This window comes from Notechis scutatus, chromosome 6, assembly GCF_049901735.1.
Source record: "Notechis scutatus isolate UNSWTSFEM ecotype Mainland chromosome 6, rNotScu1.2, whole genome shotgun sequence".
In the NCBI taxonomy this organism is placed as follows: domain Eukaryota; kingdom Metazoa; phylum Chordata; class Lepidosauria; order Squamata; family Elapidae; genus Notechis; species Notechis scutatus.
The window spans coordinates 20,626,097-20,639,890 of record NC_142014.1 but is presented as its reverse complement, the minus strand read 5'-3'; the positions used below and the strand labels follow the sequence as shown (position 1 = coordinate 20,639,890).

At 39.1% G+C, this 13,794-nt stretch overlaps 1 protein-coding gene across 3 annotated transcripts in view; it reads left to right on the top strand.

Annotated features, from left to right (window-relative positions):
* SCUBE1 (signal peptide, CUB domain and EGF like domain containing 1) overlaps positions 1 to 13,794 on the top strand; it is a 186,715-nt gene that overhangs the window by 125,761 nt on the left and 47,160 nt on the right. For all 3 annotated transcript variants that reach the window (XM_087969451.1, XM_087969453.1, XM_087969452.1), the window contains one exon: positions 3,488 to 3,604. In XM_087969451.1, the coding sequence (XP_087825577.1) occupies positions 3,488 to 3,604 (117 nt within the window). The remainder of the gene's footprint in view (positions 1 to 3,487; positions 3,605 to 13,794) is intronic.

The following is a 13,794-nucleotide window of genomic DNA, read 5'->3' as shown; positions in this document are numbered from 1 at the left end:
CGTTGTATGTTTTAGCCTCCAGTCCCCTCATCATCCTGGTTGCTCTTCTCTGTACTTTTTCTAGAGTCTCAACATCTTTTTTATAATGTGGTGAACAAAACTGGATGCAGTACTCTAGGTGTGGTCTTACTAAGGCTTTATAGAGTGGTATTAGTACTTCCCTTGATCTTGATTGTATCCCTCCCTGTTAATACGATTTAGGATTGCATTAGCTTTTTTGGCTGCTGCTGCACACTGCTGGCTCATATTTAGCTGGTCACTATGTATTATACTTGAAGATGCTTGATTTTATGTTTCACAGAATCCAGCAAGGTACTAGAACTAGGAGATATATAGTATTGAATTGAATTCTTTATTGTCATTGAACATATATACACAGTATACATACTATGAAATTCACAATATTGCACTCATGACTGCCACTTAAATTAATTCTCAAAACTGCTTGGTTTTGATGCTAGGATATTTTCTGGTCTGCTGTTATTGACCAAACAGTAATGAAAATAAGTGTTAGAATTGAAATGGAAAAAAAACAACCAACCACTCTTGCCTTGGATGCCGAAATAAAAGCTAGACAATACCTCCAGAGAATTCTAACACTGTTAGATTGGGAAATCTAAGGGGGGAGGGAGGGAGGGAGGGAGAAAGAGAGTCCCAACCAAAGAAAGCAATGATAAATCACTTCCATACTATACCTAGATGTACAGTATCTTGTGTAAATCCTCAGGAGCTGAGCTCAACTTAAACAGACTTCATCCTATTTTGCTTAAGCAGGACCTCCTTACCATCTTCTCCCATTAGTAAACCAATTGTTTCCTTGACTTTTTTCTTTTCTTTTTCTATGTATTAAAAGAAACTTTTTTATTATTATTTCTGACATTTTTATAAGCCTTAGTTCATTCTGAGCCTTAGCTTTCCTGACTTCATCTTTGCAGGTTTCATCTGCTTGCTGGTGTTCTGTCCCCCATTCCATTTTTACACTTGTCCTTTTTGTCTTTCAGTTTATCAGAGAGTTCCTTGTACAACCATGCTGGTTTTGTCTGGGTTGTCTTATTTCTCTTTCTTAATGGTATTGTGCTAGACTGGGCTTTTATAATTTCATTTTTCAGAGTTTCCCAAGCTTCTTGAGTTGTATTTCCCTTTCAGATTTTCATCCATGGAATCCTTCACAAGTTCTCTGAGTTTATTGAAATCAGTTCTTTAAATGCTAAGACACTAGTTTGACTTTGTTCTATTGTTTGTGTCTGCATTATGATGAATTCCAATATGATTCTGTTCTCCAAAAGTTCCTGCAACTTCATTGGATAACTTTAGACTAGTCCTTCTCTTTCAGCCTGATGTAACAGACAGGGTAGTTGCCATAGCAATAAAATGAAGGAAGATCTTCATGAAATAAGGAAATAATATTTCAGGACATTAAAAAATATAAAATGAATGAGGATACATACTGATCTGAAATTTCAAGGGATAGGGTCTTTAACAAAAAAAGCAGGGTCTGTATGAAATATTTCTTCCCATAATCTCCATTTTCTCTTTCAAATCAACTATACTGAATCTGTCTTTCCTTAAAATAAATTACTTATTGACTTTGATGACATTCAGTTGAATGTATAATTTGGTCATAACTCTCTAACTGGAACCAAAGCAAATTTTCCAATGAGATTGCCTAAATGTAAGCAAGTAGATAATATAACTCAAAAGGAAGAAGGTGATAAATTGAACCTACTTACAGCTTGGAAGTTTACACCATCTGTGTGTAAAGCTGCCACTTTCTCCACTCTGACAACAATACACAATGTATAGCACTGTGGCAGAAATGTGAATTCAGGTAGAGAAGACATACTGTATGAGGGCCATAATGTGGAACTCCTGGCCATGAACTAACCATTGTACAAAACCATGGTCAAATTAATATAGCTGCTTCTCTGGTCTACAAAGATAAAGGTAATGCAGTTTCCTGTTTTTTGTTTTATGATTTAGCTCACAGAAACTGGATTCCATCCTGTGGGTTTGTTTGCAATAAAGTCGCATGCTCTTCCTTCTCTTGCTGAAGTGGTACCTAATAACCATTTCCCATTATTGTAAAAGTTACAAAAAAATGTTTCGGCCTCGTCTTCCCCATGTTTGCCTATCTACCATTTGACATTCTACAAGCCCTGGGAAATTTCAATGACACAGCTTGGAATGGGTTCAGTGACCTCAATCATGCCTTCCCCACCCACTCCAAAACTCCTTTCAATTTGCAAAAAGCTTTAAGTGGACAAAACCCAGATGCCTTTTTTTTTCTTGCACTTTAGTAGGAACTCATTGGACTTGTAGATCCCTGTCAAAGTGATGTATGTAGTTCATCTTCTATTAACTCTTTCCATGAGGGAAAAGATTTAAAATGTCAGCTGGAGTCCAGCGCTGTTTCTTTTCTGAGCTCCTTTATTTTGTAAATTCAGCAGTTCATCACCATTTCTTCCAAAATGAGTATTTAAAAAGTTATCACTAGTGAGTAGTTAATAAGTACGGGGCATCAAAGACATTACTTGAAAGGAAGTGCCACTGAAACCTCAGGGACTTAACAACATGGGAGGCATTTGTTTTTTGAAATGATATTCTTCTCCAAAATATATCTTTAAAATCATTAATTAGTTTCATATAAAAACGGTTGATAATAAGTTGTCTTTCATTAGTTCACTGGCGAAAAAATCCATTAATTAATGTGAGGCTCCCTAGTAAGCTGCAGTCTTGGCAAAATCCTTTGAGAATCTGCCACACTGAACTTTGTGGAATTTATTTCCAACTCAGATTGGAAATCAGTTCAGATTAGGATTTAATAGGTTTTGGGACTGAAGCTTAAGAAAGTTTAAAACTTTCTGTAATAAATATCTGAGGTACCTTCCAATCTGTGTAGAAGTCTCTCGGAACAAAAACTGATTTTATATGGCTTTTCCTAGAGCAGGGATGTCAAACTCGATTTCATTGAGGGCCGCATCAGGGCTGTGTTTGACCTCGGAGGGCCAGGGTGGGCGTGGCCAGCTCGACATCACTCATGTTGGGGGCACCTGTGGTGGCCCGAGCACTTTGCCAGTGGAAACAGTCTCCCAAACTCTGTTTTTGGCCGCAATTGCCTTCTGCAGCCCTCTGCCAGTGAAAACGGAGCTTGGGAGGGCCACATGTGGCCTCCCGAAGGTCCCTTTTTTGTCGGCAGAGGCACCATGGGCTGGTCCTTTGCTGTTTCCAGAGTGCTCCCATGGGCCAGATCTAAGCACCCTGTGGACCGGATCTGGTCCCCTGGCCTTGAGTTTGAAATCCCTGTCCTAGAGTGTTTTCTGTCACTTGGCTGGCCTCAGGTAGAAATATAATGGCATAGGTTTAAGAATAGATTTTTTTTATATGTTATGATATATCACATAGGGGACTACAATGTATTTTTTTTTTATTTTTGTTCTTTGTCTCCCTCTCTCTTCTCTCTTTTTTTTTTTGTCTCTTTATTTCTCAGAAACATGTGCTGTTAATAATGGAGGCTGTGACCGGACTTGCAAGGATACAGCCACAGGCGTTCGCTGCAGTTGCCCAGTTGGATTTACCTTGCAACCCGATGGGAAAACATGCAAAGGTCAGCTTCTGTTTGCTTTGCATTGCATCACTTCCCTTTACCAGCTCCAGTACCGGTGCTTCAATGCACATAAATGATAATCAAACTCATGGAGTTTTATATTCCTAAAAATCTTACGGTGTTGTTATAGACTTAGAATAACTTCGTTGTCACTTTGAATGTTGTACACTGATTGGCATACATTAAAACGAAATTTCGTTGCGCACAGCCCTCAAAGGGTCACCACCTCCAACGTACACTACATAAACATGACAAAATAAATAAATAAATATAAAATTATGCATATATCCACATATATTATAGGACATAGAGCGGGGGTGTCAAACTTAATTTCATTGAGGGCCCGCATCAGGGTTGTGTCTTACCTCCGGGGACCGAGGTGGGTGTGGCCAGGGTGGGTGTGGCCAGGTTGACGTCACTCGTGTCGGGGATGCCTGTGGCGGCCCAAGCTGGAGAAAACGGGCTCCTGAGCTCAATTTTCAGCTGTCACAACCTCCTGCAACCCCCTACCAGCGAAAATTGAGTCAGGAGGGCCGCACGTGGTCCTCCCGAACTCCATTTTTACCGGCAGAAGCACCGCGGGCCGGTCCTTTTCAGGGCGGCCCCACGGGCCAGATCTACGTACCCTGCGGGCCACATCAGGCTGTTAGGCCTTGAGTTTGACACCTCTGACATAGAGAAACAACACAGTCTAGTTCGGATGTACATGGCAAGAAAAACATATCTTGATGAGGTTTAGCTTCGCCAATGTTGCAGTACTTTTGACCTTTTCATCGTGTCTCCTATATGCTCGCAATATCTACCTTGCAGAGCTTCAACATCTCTGCAAGGTCATGGCTGCATCCAGTAAGGGTGCCAATGTTCACTGTGGGCATGCATAGTTGTGATATTTAATGTTTAGGCTAGCTTCTTTAGCCAGTTTCAATCTTGAATGGGTTGTCTATTTGTTGTGGCCGTCAGGCAAGGCTGGCGCGCATCACCTCCAGGGGACACCTTGAGGCATTGTTTGATGGACATTGTTTGTGGGGCGGGGTGGGAGGGGCCATCCAGGGGTGGGATTTGGCCATTCGCCGAACCAGCCATAACGTTAGCAATGGGTCTGCCCAAACCCAGGCAAACCCATAGCAGATCACCTCTGTCTGTATGTTATGTATCTTATGTATGAGTTTGTGCTTGTAAATATTTGTTAATTTGTTGTAGTTTTTACAATAACCCTTATTATAATATAATAATAAGGTTGGTCATTTACATCTTCAAGTGTAGATGCACACTGCCACTTAAGTCTCTAAATTACAGCAAAGAAAATTTAAAATAGGGAATGTATTGATCTAATTTGGTCAAGTGCTATCATTATGCTATCCAGTTTTTCATCAGTATAAGTTCTATGCACTTAGCTTCTAATCTTAGGTCCTAATACCTCTTCAAATGGTCATTATAGTTCCATTTATAGTACTTCTATCCATGACATTTGGGTAGTATAAAGTGCTAATTTATGTTGGTTTGAATCATGTCAGAGTCAAAGACTGTGAATGTTTATGTGGAGAGAAGGTTCACAGGACAGTGAATATTTAATTTTTCCACTTTCTGATTTAAGGTATGGACATGCCTTCTTTTTCCACATCTACTATTAGTAAGTAAGCATCTTCAGGATTTTTTAGGTGAGCTCCAAAATGGAGCAAGTGCTTTCATCTATATTTTTAAACTATGGTCATTCTGTATGATTAGATATGAATGCTGATCCTTCACTTCTTTTATGGTGCCTATCCATTTCAGCAGAGGAACAGAAAAAGGTTGCACACCATCAACATCATGTTCTGTATTATGGAATGGATATACATTGGTGTAAATATGTGTAGGATAATATGTGCTTTATCCAAATGGGTGGTGGTAAAGGAGAATGAACTGTGCTATTCTGTATAGGGAAGCAATTTCGGGATGAAAACAATATTGCTTACCATTCCTGGAAATACTGCATATGCATATTTCAAAAGAGTCTAAAATTACTTAATGGTTCGAAATGAGAGAATTTTTCAGTTCCATTACTACCATTATTTGGATATAATAAAATATAATTAATGTAATTGTGAAATCCATTATTTACTTATTTTATTTCGATACCATCTTTGAACCAAATTAATTTGTAAGTGGAAGATGAAATATGGACATTAATTTCAGATTGATGAAAAGTTTCAAAAACAGATGTAAACGCATAAAAAAACAACAGGATTGCCTCTGTGTGCCCGTTACCTTAAATGTCTTGAAAAACTGAAGGAATTTGAATATATTTACCAAACCTATAGGATAAATCCATAATAATAATATCTCACATTCAGTCTAACATCGGACAAAGGAAACTATAATTCTATTAGTTATAAGATTAATTTAATTTAATAAGACTCAAAAAAAACAAAAAAAAAAAAAAACCAGGGAGGCAATCCCCATCAAACAGTTTTCTTCTCATAGCAGACTAAATTGACATTTTGTGGTTGGGCTGTGGGGACAGTATTTCCCTGTATTGTATTTTCCCATTCAGGTGCTCACTTTGATACACTTTTTCAAAATATACTCTATATGAACTTACAAGGATTAGGGAGTTTATATGAAAGTAGTGGTATTATATCCAAATAAATAGTGCACACAGCATTATCTAGAGTTAATTTTTCATTTATCAACTGTCTCCAATAAGAAATATTTTGTGCAGATTGTAGTATTTTAATCATTTTGCTTCAGGTCCTTAATGTTTAAAAGTGTGAATAAAATACATCTGCCCCTCCCTTTCCTTTAAATAATGGATGAGATTTTCTGTTTTTCCCTTTAGAGTTATCACTGGAATTGGATTCTGCTTCAATTATGCTAGATATCCCAGGATAACCAGGCGGCCTTCTCATTTCAGTGGAGGATGAAAACTTATCCAAATTGGAAATCTTTTCAGGCCTAAAAACAACAAGCAAGATTGGCAGAATAGCAAACAGTTGTTTTTTTAAAAATTTGTCTCAGACTTCAATCTAAGTGAACTGCAGAAGCCAAATAGATTACAGAATATGCTTTGCAAAATGTCAGGTAAAGCTAGTGGGAAATGAAAATTTCCTCTCTCCTCCAACACGGGAATTTAAAATGGATCCAAATCAACAACAATACCTTTATATTCTACCTTTTATTCTCAGGCTCATGGAGCTGTATAGAGCCTTCCCACCCAATATTGTTGGCTGTGTGTTGATCTTGAAATTGATATTTATATCAATATCCACTTTGAGGATCCAGGAGTGATGGGACCTCAGAAGTAAGAGATGGGTCTAATTCGGATGTTTTAGATTTGTGTTCAGAATTCAAATTGTTATCTATATTACAGAACAGAATAACAAAGTTGAAAGGGAGCTTGAAGGTCTTCTAGTCCAGGGGTCACCAACCTTTCAGATCTCAGGGACCACTAAATTCATTTTAAATCCCACAGACCACTAATATAATCTCCCTAATGACTGGCTGGGTGAGCATGGCTAGGTGGTCATGTGACTGGGTGGATGTCACCAACTCAGTGTCACTCATGTCGAGGGGCACCTTGCCAGCCTCTACTCTCGCCCCTCCCCTCCCAGCCACTCCTCGCCTGCCCACCTGGGCTCCTTAGGGCCCCAACAGGAAGCCGTGTTGGAGCTAAGCAGCCACCATGAAAAAGAGTTGGCAAAACAGTTCAAATTGGATCTGACCGAGAAGGAGGCTCAGCAGAAGCACCTCACTGAGGACTACAGTCATAGGCTTTCCAAGCAGAGGGAAGACCTGTGGGAGTGCAAGTCCAGGTACTGGTGCCTGGTGGCTCACTAGGCTAAGATGGTCAGCCAGTTCCAGGCCATGATGCAGTCCCACTGGAACAAGGCCCTCCGGCTCTTCGCCACCAGCAGCGCTTTCCTCCAGCCTTCGCCCAAAGCCCCGCACCAGGAGGCGGAAGCAGACCCCACTTCAGAAGTTCTGCCCCCCTCTGACCTGCACAAAAAGACCCCGAGGAGCAAGACTCACTGCAGCAACACAAACGTTCATTGCACCTATCCAGTCCAGGGGGCATAGTTTGAGGACACCTGATTTAGTGCAATATAAAAAAGGCAAATAATTTTTCTGCGGACCACCAAAATTTTTTCGCGGGCCACCAGTGATCCACAGACCACTAGTTGGTGACTGCTGTAATCTAGTCCAACTCTCTGCGTAGGCAAGAAACCCTATACCATTTCAGACAAATGGTTGTTTAATTTCTTCTTTAAAACTTCCAGTATTCTTTTTGTGTTAATGGTATTATAAAAGGATGCCCTATCCTTGCTGCTTTCTCCTATACCAGGAGCATGCAGGGTCTGCCTCTTCCTAGTCTTTGCCTTCCCTGTGGCCCATGTATAGAAGTCCCATGTATCTTATGAACACTTGCTCTAAAGCAACAGCTTGGCATTGCTTTCACTGAGCTTTGGGTTTGCCTAAGGGTGTGTAGTATCACTTTTCAATACAGTATAAGGCTAATCACAAACAGCCAACATGCAAGAATGGACTTTTATGTCTATTTTACTTTTAGCTGAAGTGGGTTAATCATTCCTATGAGTCTGTAATGGTCACAAACTCACTGGTAACAGGGATCCATTAACATAACGTTCACCGATGGTAAACACTGGTATATATTTTGCTGTGTAGTTAAATTCATCGCTTGTAGTACCTACAGATATTGTGCCTTGAAGACATGGTCTTGTTTTGTATTGATGCTGCAGCAAGATAAATTCATGATCCTGCATATTCTTGAAAAGAGGAGAATAGTAGCATATTGTTGAAAAGAGGAGGACAAAGTGAGAATAGGAGCAAGAAAGGATTCAGAATCAATGGATGTATCCAGTACTTATCATTCTTCCAACTTCTCTAATCATCTGGACTTCTAGCTCAAGAGCCGTGATCTACATATTCTTGACTTCTGTGTAATTTTTATGCTAGGTGCTGAATCCATTCTGTGCTTAGCATGAACTACATTGGACACAACTTATATAGTTATCAGAGCAGGGTATTTGTTTAAGAGGATATAAGAGTGGAAAAGAATGGAGCTCAGAGTGAGTTAACATTAGAACATAAGTAGCTTCCTATATCTTTCATACAAATTTGAACTAGGAAAAGAAGAAAGCATTTCAAATTCTTTTGCTCCCTAATTGTCGTGCCCCAGGAACCAAGAAAGATATGTGAAATTACTTCTGAGCAATGTCTTTTATTGTTCCTTACCTCTAGACAGAAATTTTGCCAAACTATTTGTATCACCATAGATCAAGGGTCTTCAAACTTGGCAAGTTTAAGACTTGTAGACTTCAACTCCCAGAATTCCTGAGCTAACATGACTGGAGGAGGAATTCTGGGAGTTGAAGTCCAAAAGTCTTAAAGCTGTCAAGTTTGAAGACCCCTGCATAGATATACTCTGAAAATTGATATGGAGAGTCCTTTTAATTCTTCTCCTGATCAAACTATCTAAGCTATCATTGCCTCTTCGCCCTCTGAAATGCAAGCCTTCCCTCCTGGGAATCCAAACTACATTCATCCACACTAATATTTTAGGGTTATAACTTCATTGAGATAAGCAAGGTGTCTGTAACTCATTTCTTTTTATTCTTAGCTGCTAAGAGCACATTTCAATCCTTAATTTATTTATTTTTTGCTTTTCTAATGAATCTCAATAATCTCAACAGATTATTTTTTGAACCAAGACTTAGTTTTGGCATTTCAATGCTTGGGAGATGGTTTGTTACTCCTTCTCAAAAATTCTTCCTCAGTCCTGCGGGTCTAATATGCAGATCAAGAAATTTGAACTTTAGAACTCAATGACTTTCGATAATATTTCAATAATGGATCATTTCAATAATCTAGAGTTTCCTGTTATTAAAACAGGGCACAATTAATATTTTTCAGGATTATAGGTGGTATTGGATTATGACCCCAATTAAGCCTGGATGTTTAGTTGTAACTCATTGTGAGCATTAAGCGAGTCATCATGAGACCTGACTCAATTTTATGACTGTCTTTACAATAGTTGTTCAGTAAATCATTAAGCAAACCTATGGTTGTTAAGCAAATCCAGCATATCTTTTTTTGTCACAAATCATGGTCACATAACCACAGGACAGGCATCCGGTCATATATGCAAACCTTAGTGCACTTGATGTAACTAGTTTTTTTGAAGTCCATCATAGTTTTTCGAATAGTTTTTAAGCTTTTTTGAAATACACCGTAACTTTGAAAGGTTGTTAAGTGACCGGTCATTAAATAAGGACTACCTGTAATATATATTTATGTTTAATACTTTAATAAGAACAATTGCAAATTTGAAACAAAAAAAAATATTGATAGTATATATACTTATTTCAAGATCTCAGCGAATTTTCTGCAACTTCTCTCAAAGGATACATTTAACTATATTTGAACTCTTCTTAATTTTCTTGTGTATTATTTAACCAGGGAGGGATGGAGAGATGGCTTAACTGGATGCTCTTTTAAGCAAACAGTTCTTGTTCTTTCTGTCTCATTGTCATGGTCACCCAGCTCCATAATACACTGCCTACTTACCATTTTGCTTTCAGATACAACAACAGCAGCAACAAATGCCACTTGTATTTTCAAATTCTTGAATGCATTGACTCTGTGTGCATGTGTTGAGAGAAAGAGCTGGGACTGAAGAAAAGGTAGGTATAGAGACTCAACTTTACAAGGTAGTTGTAAAGATGATTCCGTGTCCTTATATATAACAGCAAAGGGATGAAAGAATGTAGAAAAATAAAATTTGGAAAAGAGAAGGTCGGTAGGAGGGTCCCGAAGGTGCTTTTTTCAAGAGGAAACTGGATTTTCTAGTTTTTCTTTGAAGACATTTCTCTTCTCATCCAAGAAGCTTTTTCACTCTGACTGGACGGTGGGGAATGGAAGGATTTATATTCCTTGTAGACAGATGGACATTTGCATTCTTTTAGAGAGTTGTTAAGGTCACCTGGAGATTTATCAGTGTCATCAGAGTCACTTGAGTGCTGCAAATTGATGTGGAACCTTCTTGGAACTGTTGACAGGACTGTGTGGTAGATTGGAGATAGATTAAAAACGACAACACAGTCCTTTCAACAGTTTCAAGAAGGCTCCAAACCCATTTGCACCACCCAGGTGATCCAGATTTTGAAATCCACCGTAACTTTGACACAGATAAACCTTCAGGTGACCTTAACCACTCGCTAAAAGAATGCAAATGTCCAGCTGTCTGCAAGGAGTATAAATCTTTCCATTTCCCACCATCCAGTCAGAACTGAAGAAGCTTCTTGAATGAGAAGTGAAGCATCTTCAGAGAAAAACTAGAAAGTCCAGTTGCCTCTTGAAAAAAGCACCTTTGGGACAGCCATGACCTGGATGATTGAGAATCCCCATAGACATTCAATAGAAGGAGGGAGGAAACAGTTTGAAAAAAAGAGATGTCAAAAAATTCACTTCAGATTAAAAAAATAAAATCCACATATTAAGAATGGTATGAAAGGAGACAGAGAAGATCAAGGAAGAGAAATAATCAGCTAAAGTGGGAGCCCGGATGTAATTGTTATGACAACTTGCCTCCCTTACACAAGACGATTGTGCTTACTTCTAGTGTTTTGGGGCAGGGAAGGCAACACAAAGGAAACTGAATTTATTCCCTGCCTTCACTTGTGCCATTTTGCTCTTTTATTTTGGTTTGCAAAATAAAGTCAAAAAACTTTCTCATCTGAACATGGTTGCTGTCCATCCTGCAGAAATGCAGACCGTAGAAGCGGCCTTCCCATAATGCTGCTGTGTGAGAAAGTGAAAGAGACAGGGAGATACAACTGTGTGTCTCTTCCCCTCACCCCATTGGCGTTACCGTGGAACGGATGGAGATCCTTGTTCTGTAGGTTTATTTATTTATTTATTTATTTATTTATTTGATTTGCCAATTGTTTACAAGATAATAAGTATAAGTGTATACATAGTTGTGAATACATGAAATGGGTACATATAAGAAAAATAAAAGAATAAGAGAAACAATAGGACAGGGACGGTAGGCACATTGGTGCGCTTATGCATGCCCCCTACAGACCTCTTAGGAAAGGGGTGAGGAGTCAATAGTAGACAGTCTAAGGTTAAAGTTTTTGGGGTTTGGGGAAGAGACTACAGAGTCGGGTAGAGTATTCCAGACATTGACCACTCTATTGCTGAAGTCGTATTTCCTGCAATCAAGTTTGGTGCGGTTTACTTTGAGTTTGTATCTATTGTGTTGTTATGGTTGAAGCTGAAGTATTCATTGACAGGTAGGACATTGCAATGTATGATTTTATATACCATGCTTAAGTCAGACCGAAGGCGTAATTCAAGGTTTTCTAGTTTCAAGTCTGGTGGCAAAGTTCATCAGTGGTAGAAAAGAGGAGACCTGGGATCCTTGTTCTGTAGGTTGTTTGTTGTGTTTTTGTTTGTTTTTCTGGTGATCATGAAAAATAAACTAACTATGGCGAACGTGCCAAGAAAATAGTTGGGTGTGATCCCCAACTAAAAAAGTCTTTCTACTTTACTGTTTACCATCGTGGGCTTAGATAGCATCAGTCAACTAAAACAATATTAAAGTTGAGGCTCAGCATTTATACCGTTTGCTCTGTTATACTGCTTGACAGTATATGAATGAGTCGTATTAAATAGCACCTTACACTAAATATAAATTGTTAAGTTTTTTTTCCTCAAATCTTAAGGGAAAACATTTTATTTTCAAATGCATGGATTAAACTGTTGCCTATATATATGGGGGCCTGTGGCAGTGGTGGGATTCACATTTTTTTACTACCGGTTCTGTGGGTGTGGCTTGGTGGGCATGTCAAGGGAAGGATACTGTAAAATCCCCATTCCCTCCCCACTCTTGGGGGAAAGTTACATAAAAATCCCATTCCCTCCCCACCCCACTAACCTGCTTTCCAGCTCCGTTCTCCTGTGCAGGGCAACAAAAGAAGACCCAGCCAATCAGCTGGGACTTGGGAGGCAAAGACTAGATGGGGGCAGGGCCAGTCAGAGATGGGATTTGCCGGTTCTCCGAACTATTCAAAATTTCCACTACCGGTTCTCCAGAACTGGTCAGAACCAGCTGAATACCACCTCTGGCCTTTGGGCATATTTCTTTTTTTTCCCCTTATAAATCTATCTTTATATATATTTGTAAAGAGATCATATACATTTGTCTTGTAAGAAGATTTATTTCTTGGCAGCATTGAAGACCCTTTAAAAATTGATTAAATGGTGAATAGTGTTAAAAAGGGATATGGGTCAGAGGAAAATGGTGACATCTACATATGTATGTGACAACTAGCTTGCATTTGAAAGCTTGTTTCTTCGGGGAACTGCAAAGATGATGAATAGGAAACAAGACACTATGTTGTTACCTGTCTCAGCCCTTCTATGCTCAACAGCATTTATATTCAGCTCAGTTATTTTACAAGAATCAGGTTTTCAAAACTCCAAACTTATTTCTCCAAAATGTACACAGCTTATTTACAAGATCAAATCTGGGACCAGACGTTTATTTTTCTGAGCTTTGGGACTCGTGCTGGAGCCCATCTTCAGCTTATTTAGTCTTGTTTGGCTAATGTATTTTTAAAAAAGAAAGAAAGAAACAGCCCACTTTGTAACCTGAGACTACACCTTTTGGGAAGTTTGGATTGATTGATTGATTGATTTTTAAATTTATACCTAGCCTTTCTTCTTTGAAGTTCATGTCTGCTTATTTGGATTCCTCGGGGGGACTCAGTCGAGTTAATTGGTCTGAAGAGAGGGAATGTCCCAAAGTCATGCAATGAGTTCCACTGGATCACTTCCATGAAACTTCCATAGCTTCCTGAGGGGACTGAGGTAGCTTATATCTGGTTCTCCACGAGTTCATAGACTTAATACCATGGTATAGCAAGACAGTACATCAATATCTAGTCAACAGGAGGATACTTTCTACTTGATTCACTTCAGGCTCCTTCTCAAGTCACTCTTCTGGTTCTGTCTTTGTGGATAGAAAGTGATGCTCTGTTTCCCATCATGATTCAAAGGCAGGCCACTGTTTGTCTCACTTCCTGCCTTGAATCTAGAAAGTAGAATAACAGAGTTGGAAGCGACCTTGGAGGTCTTCAGAGACGGTATTCAGCAGATTCTGACCAGTTCTGGAAAACCAGTAGTGG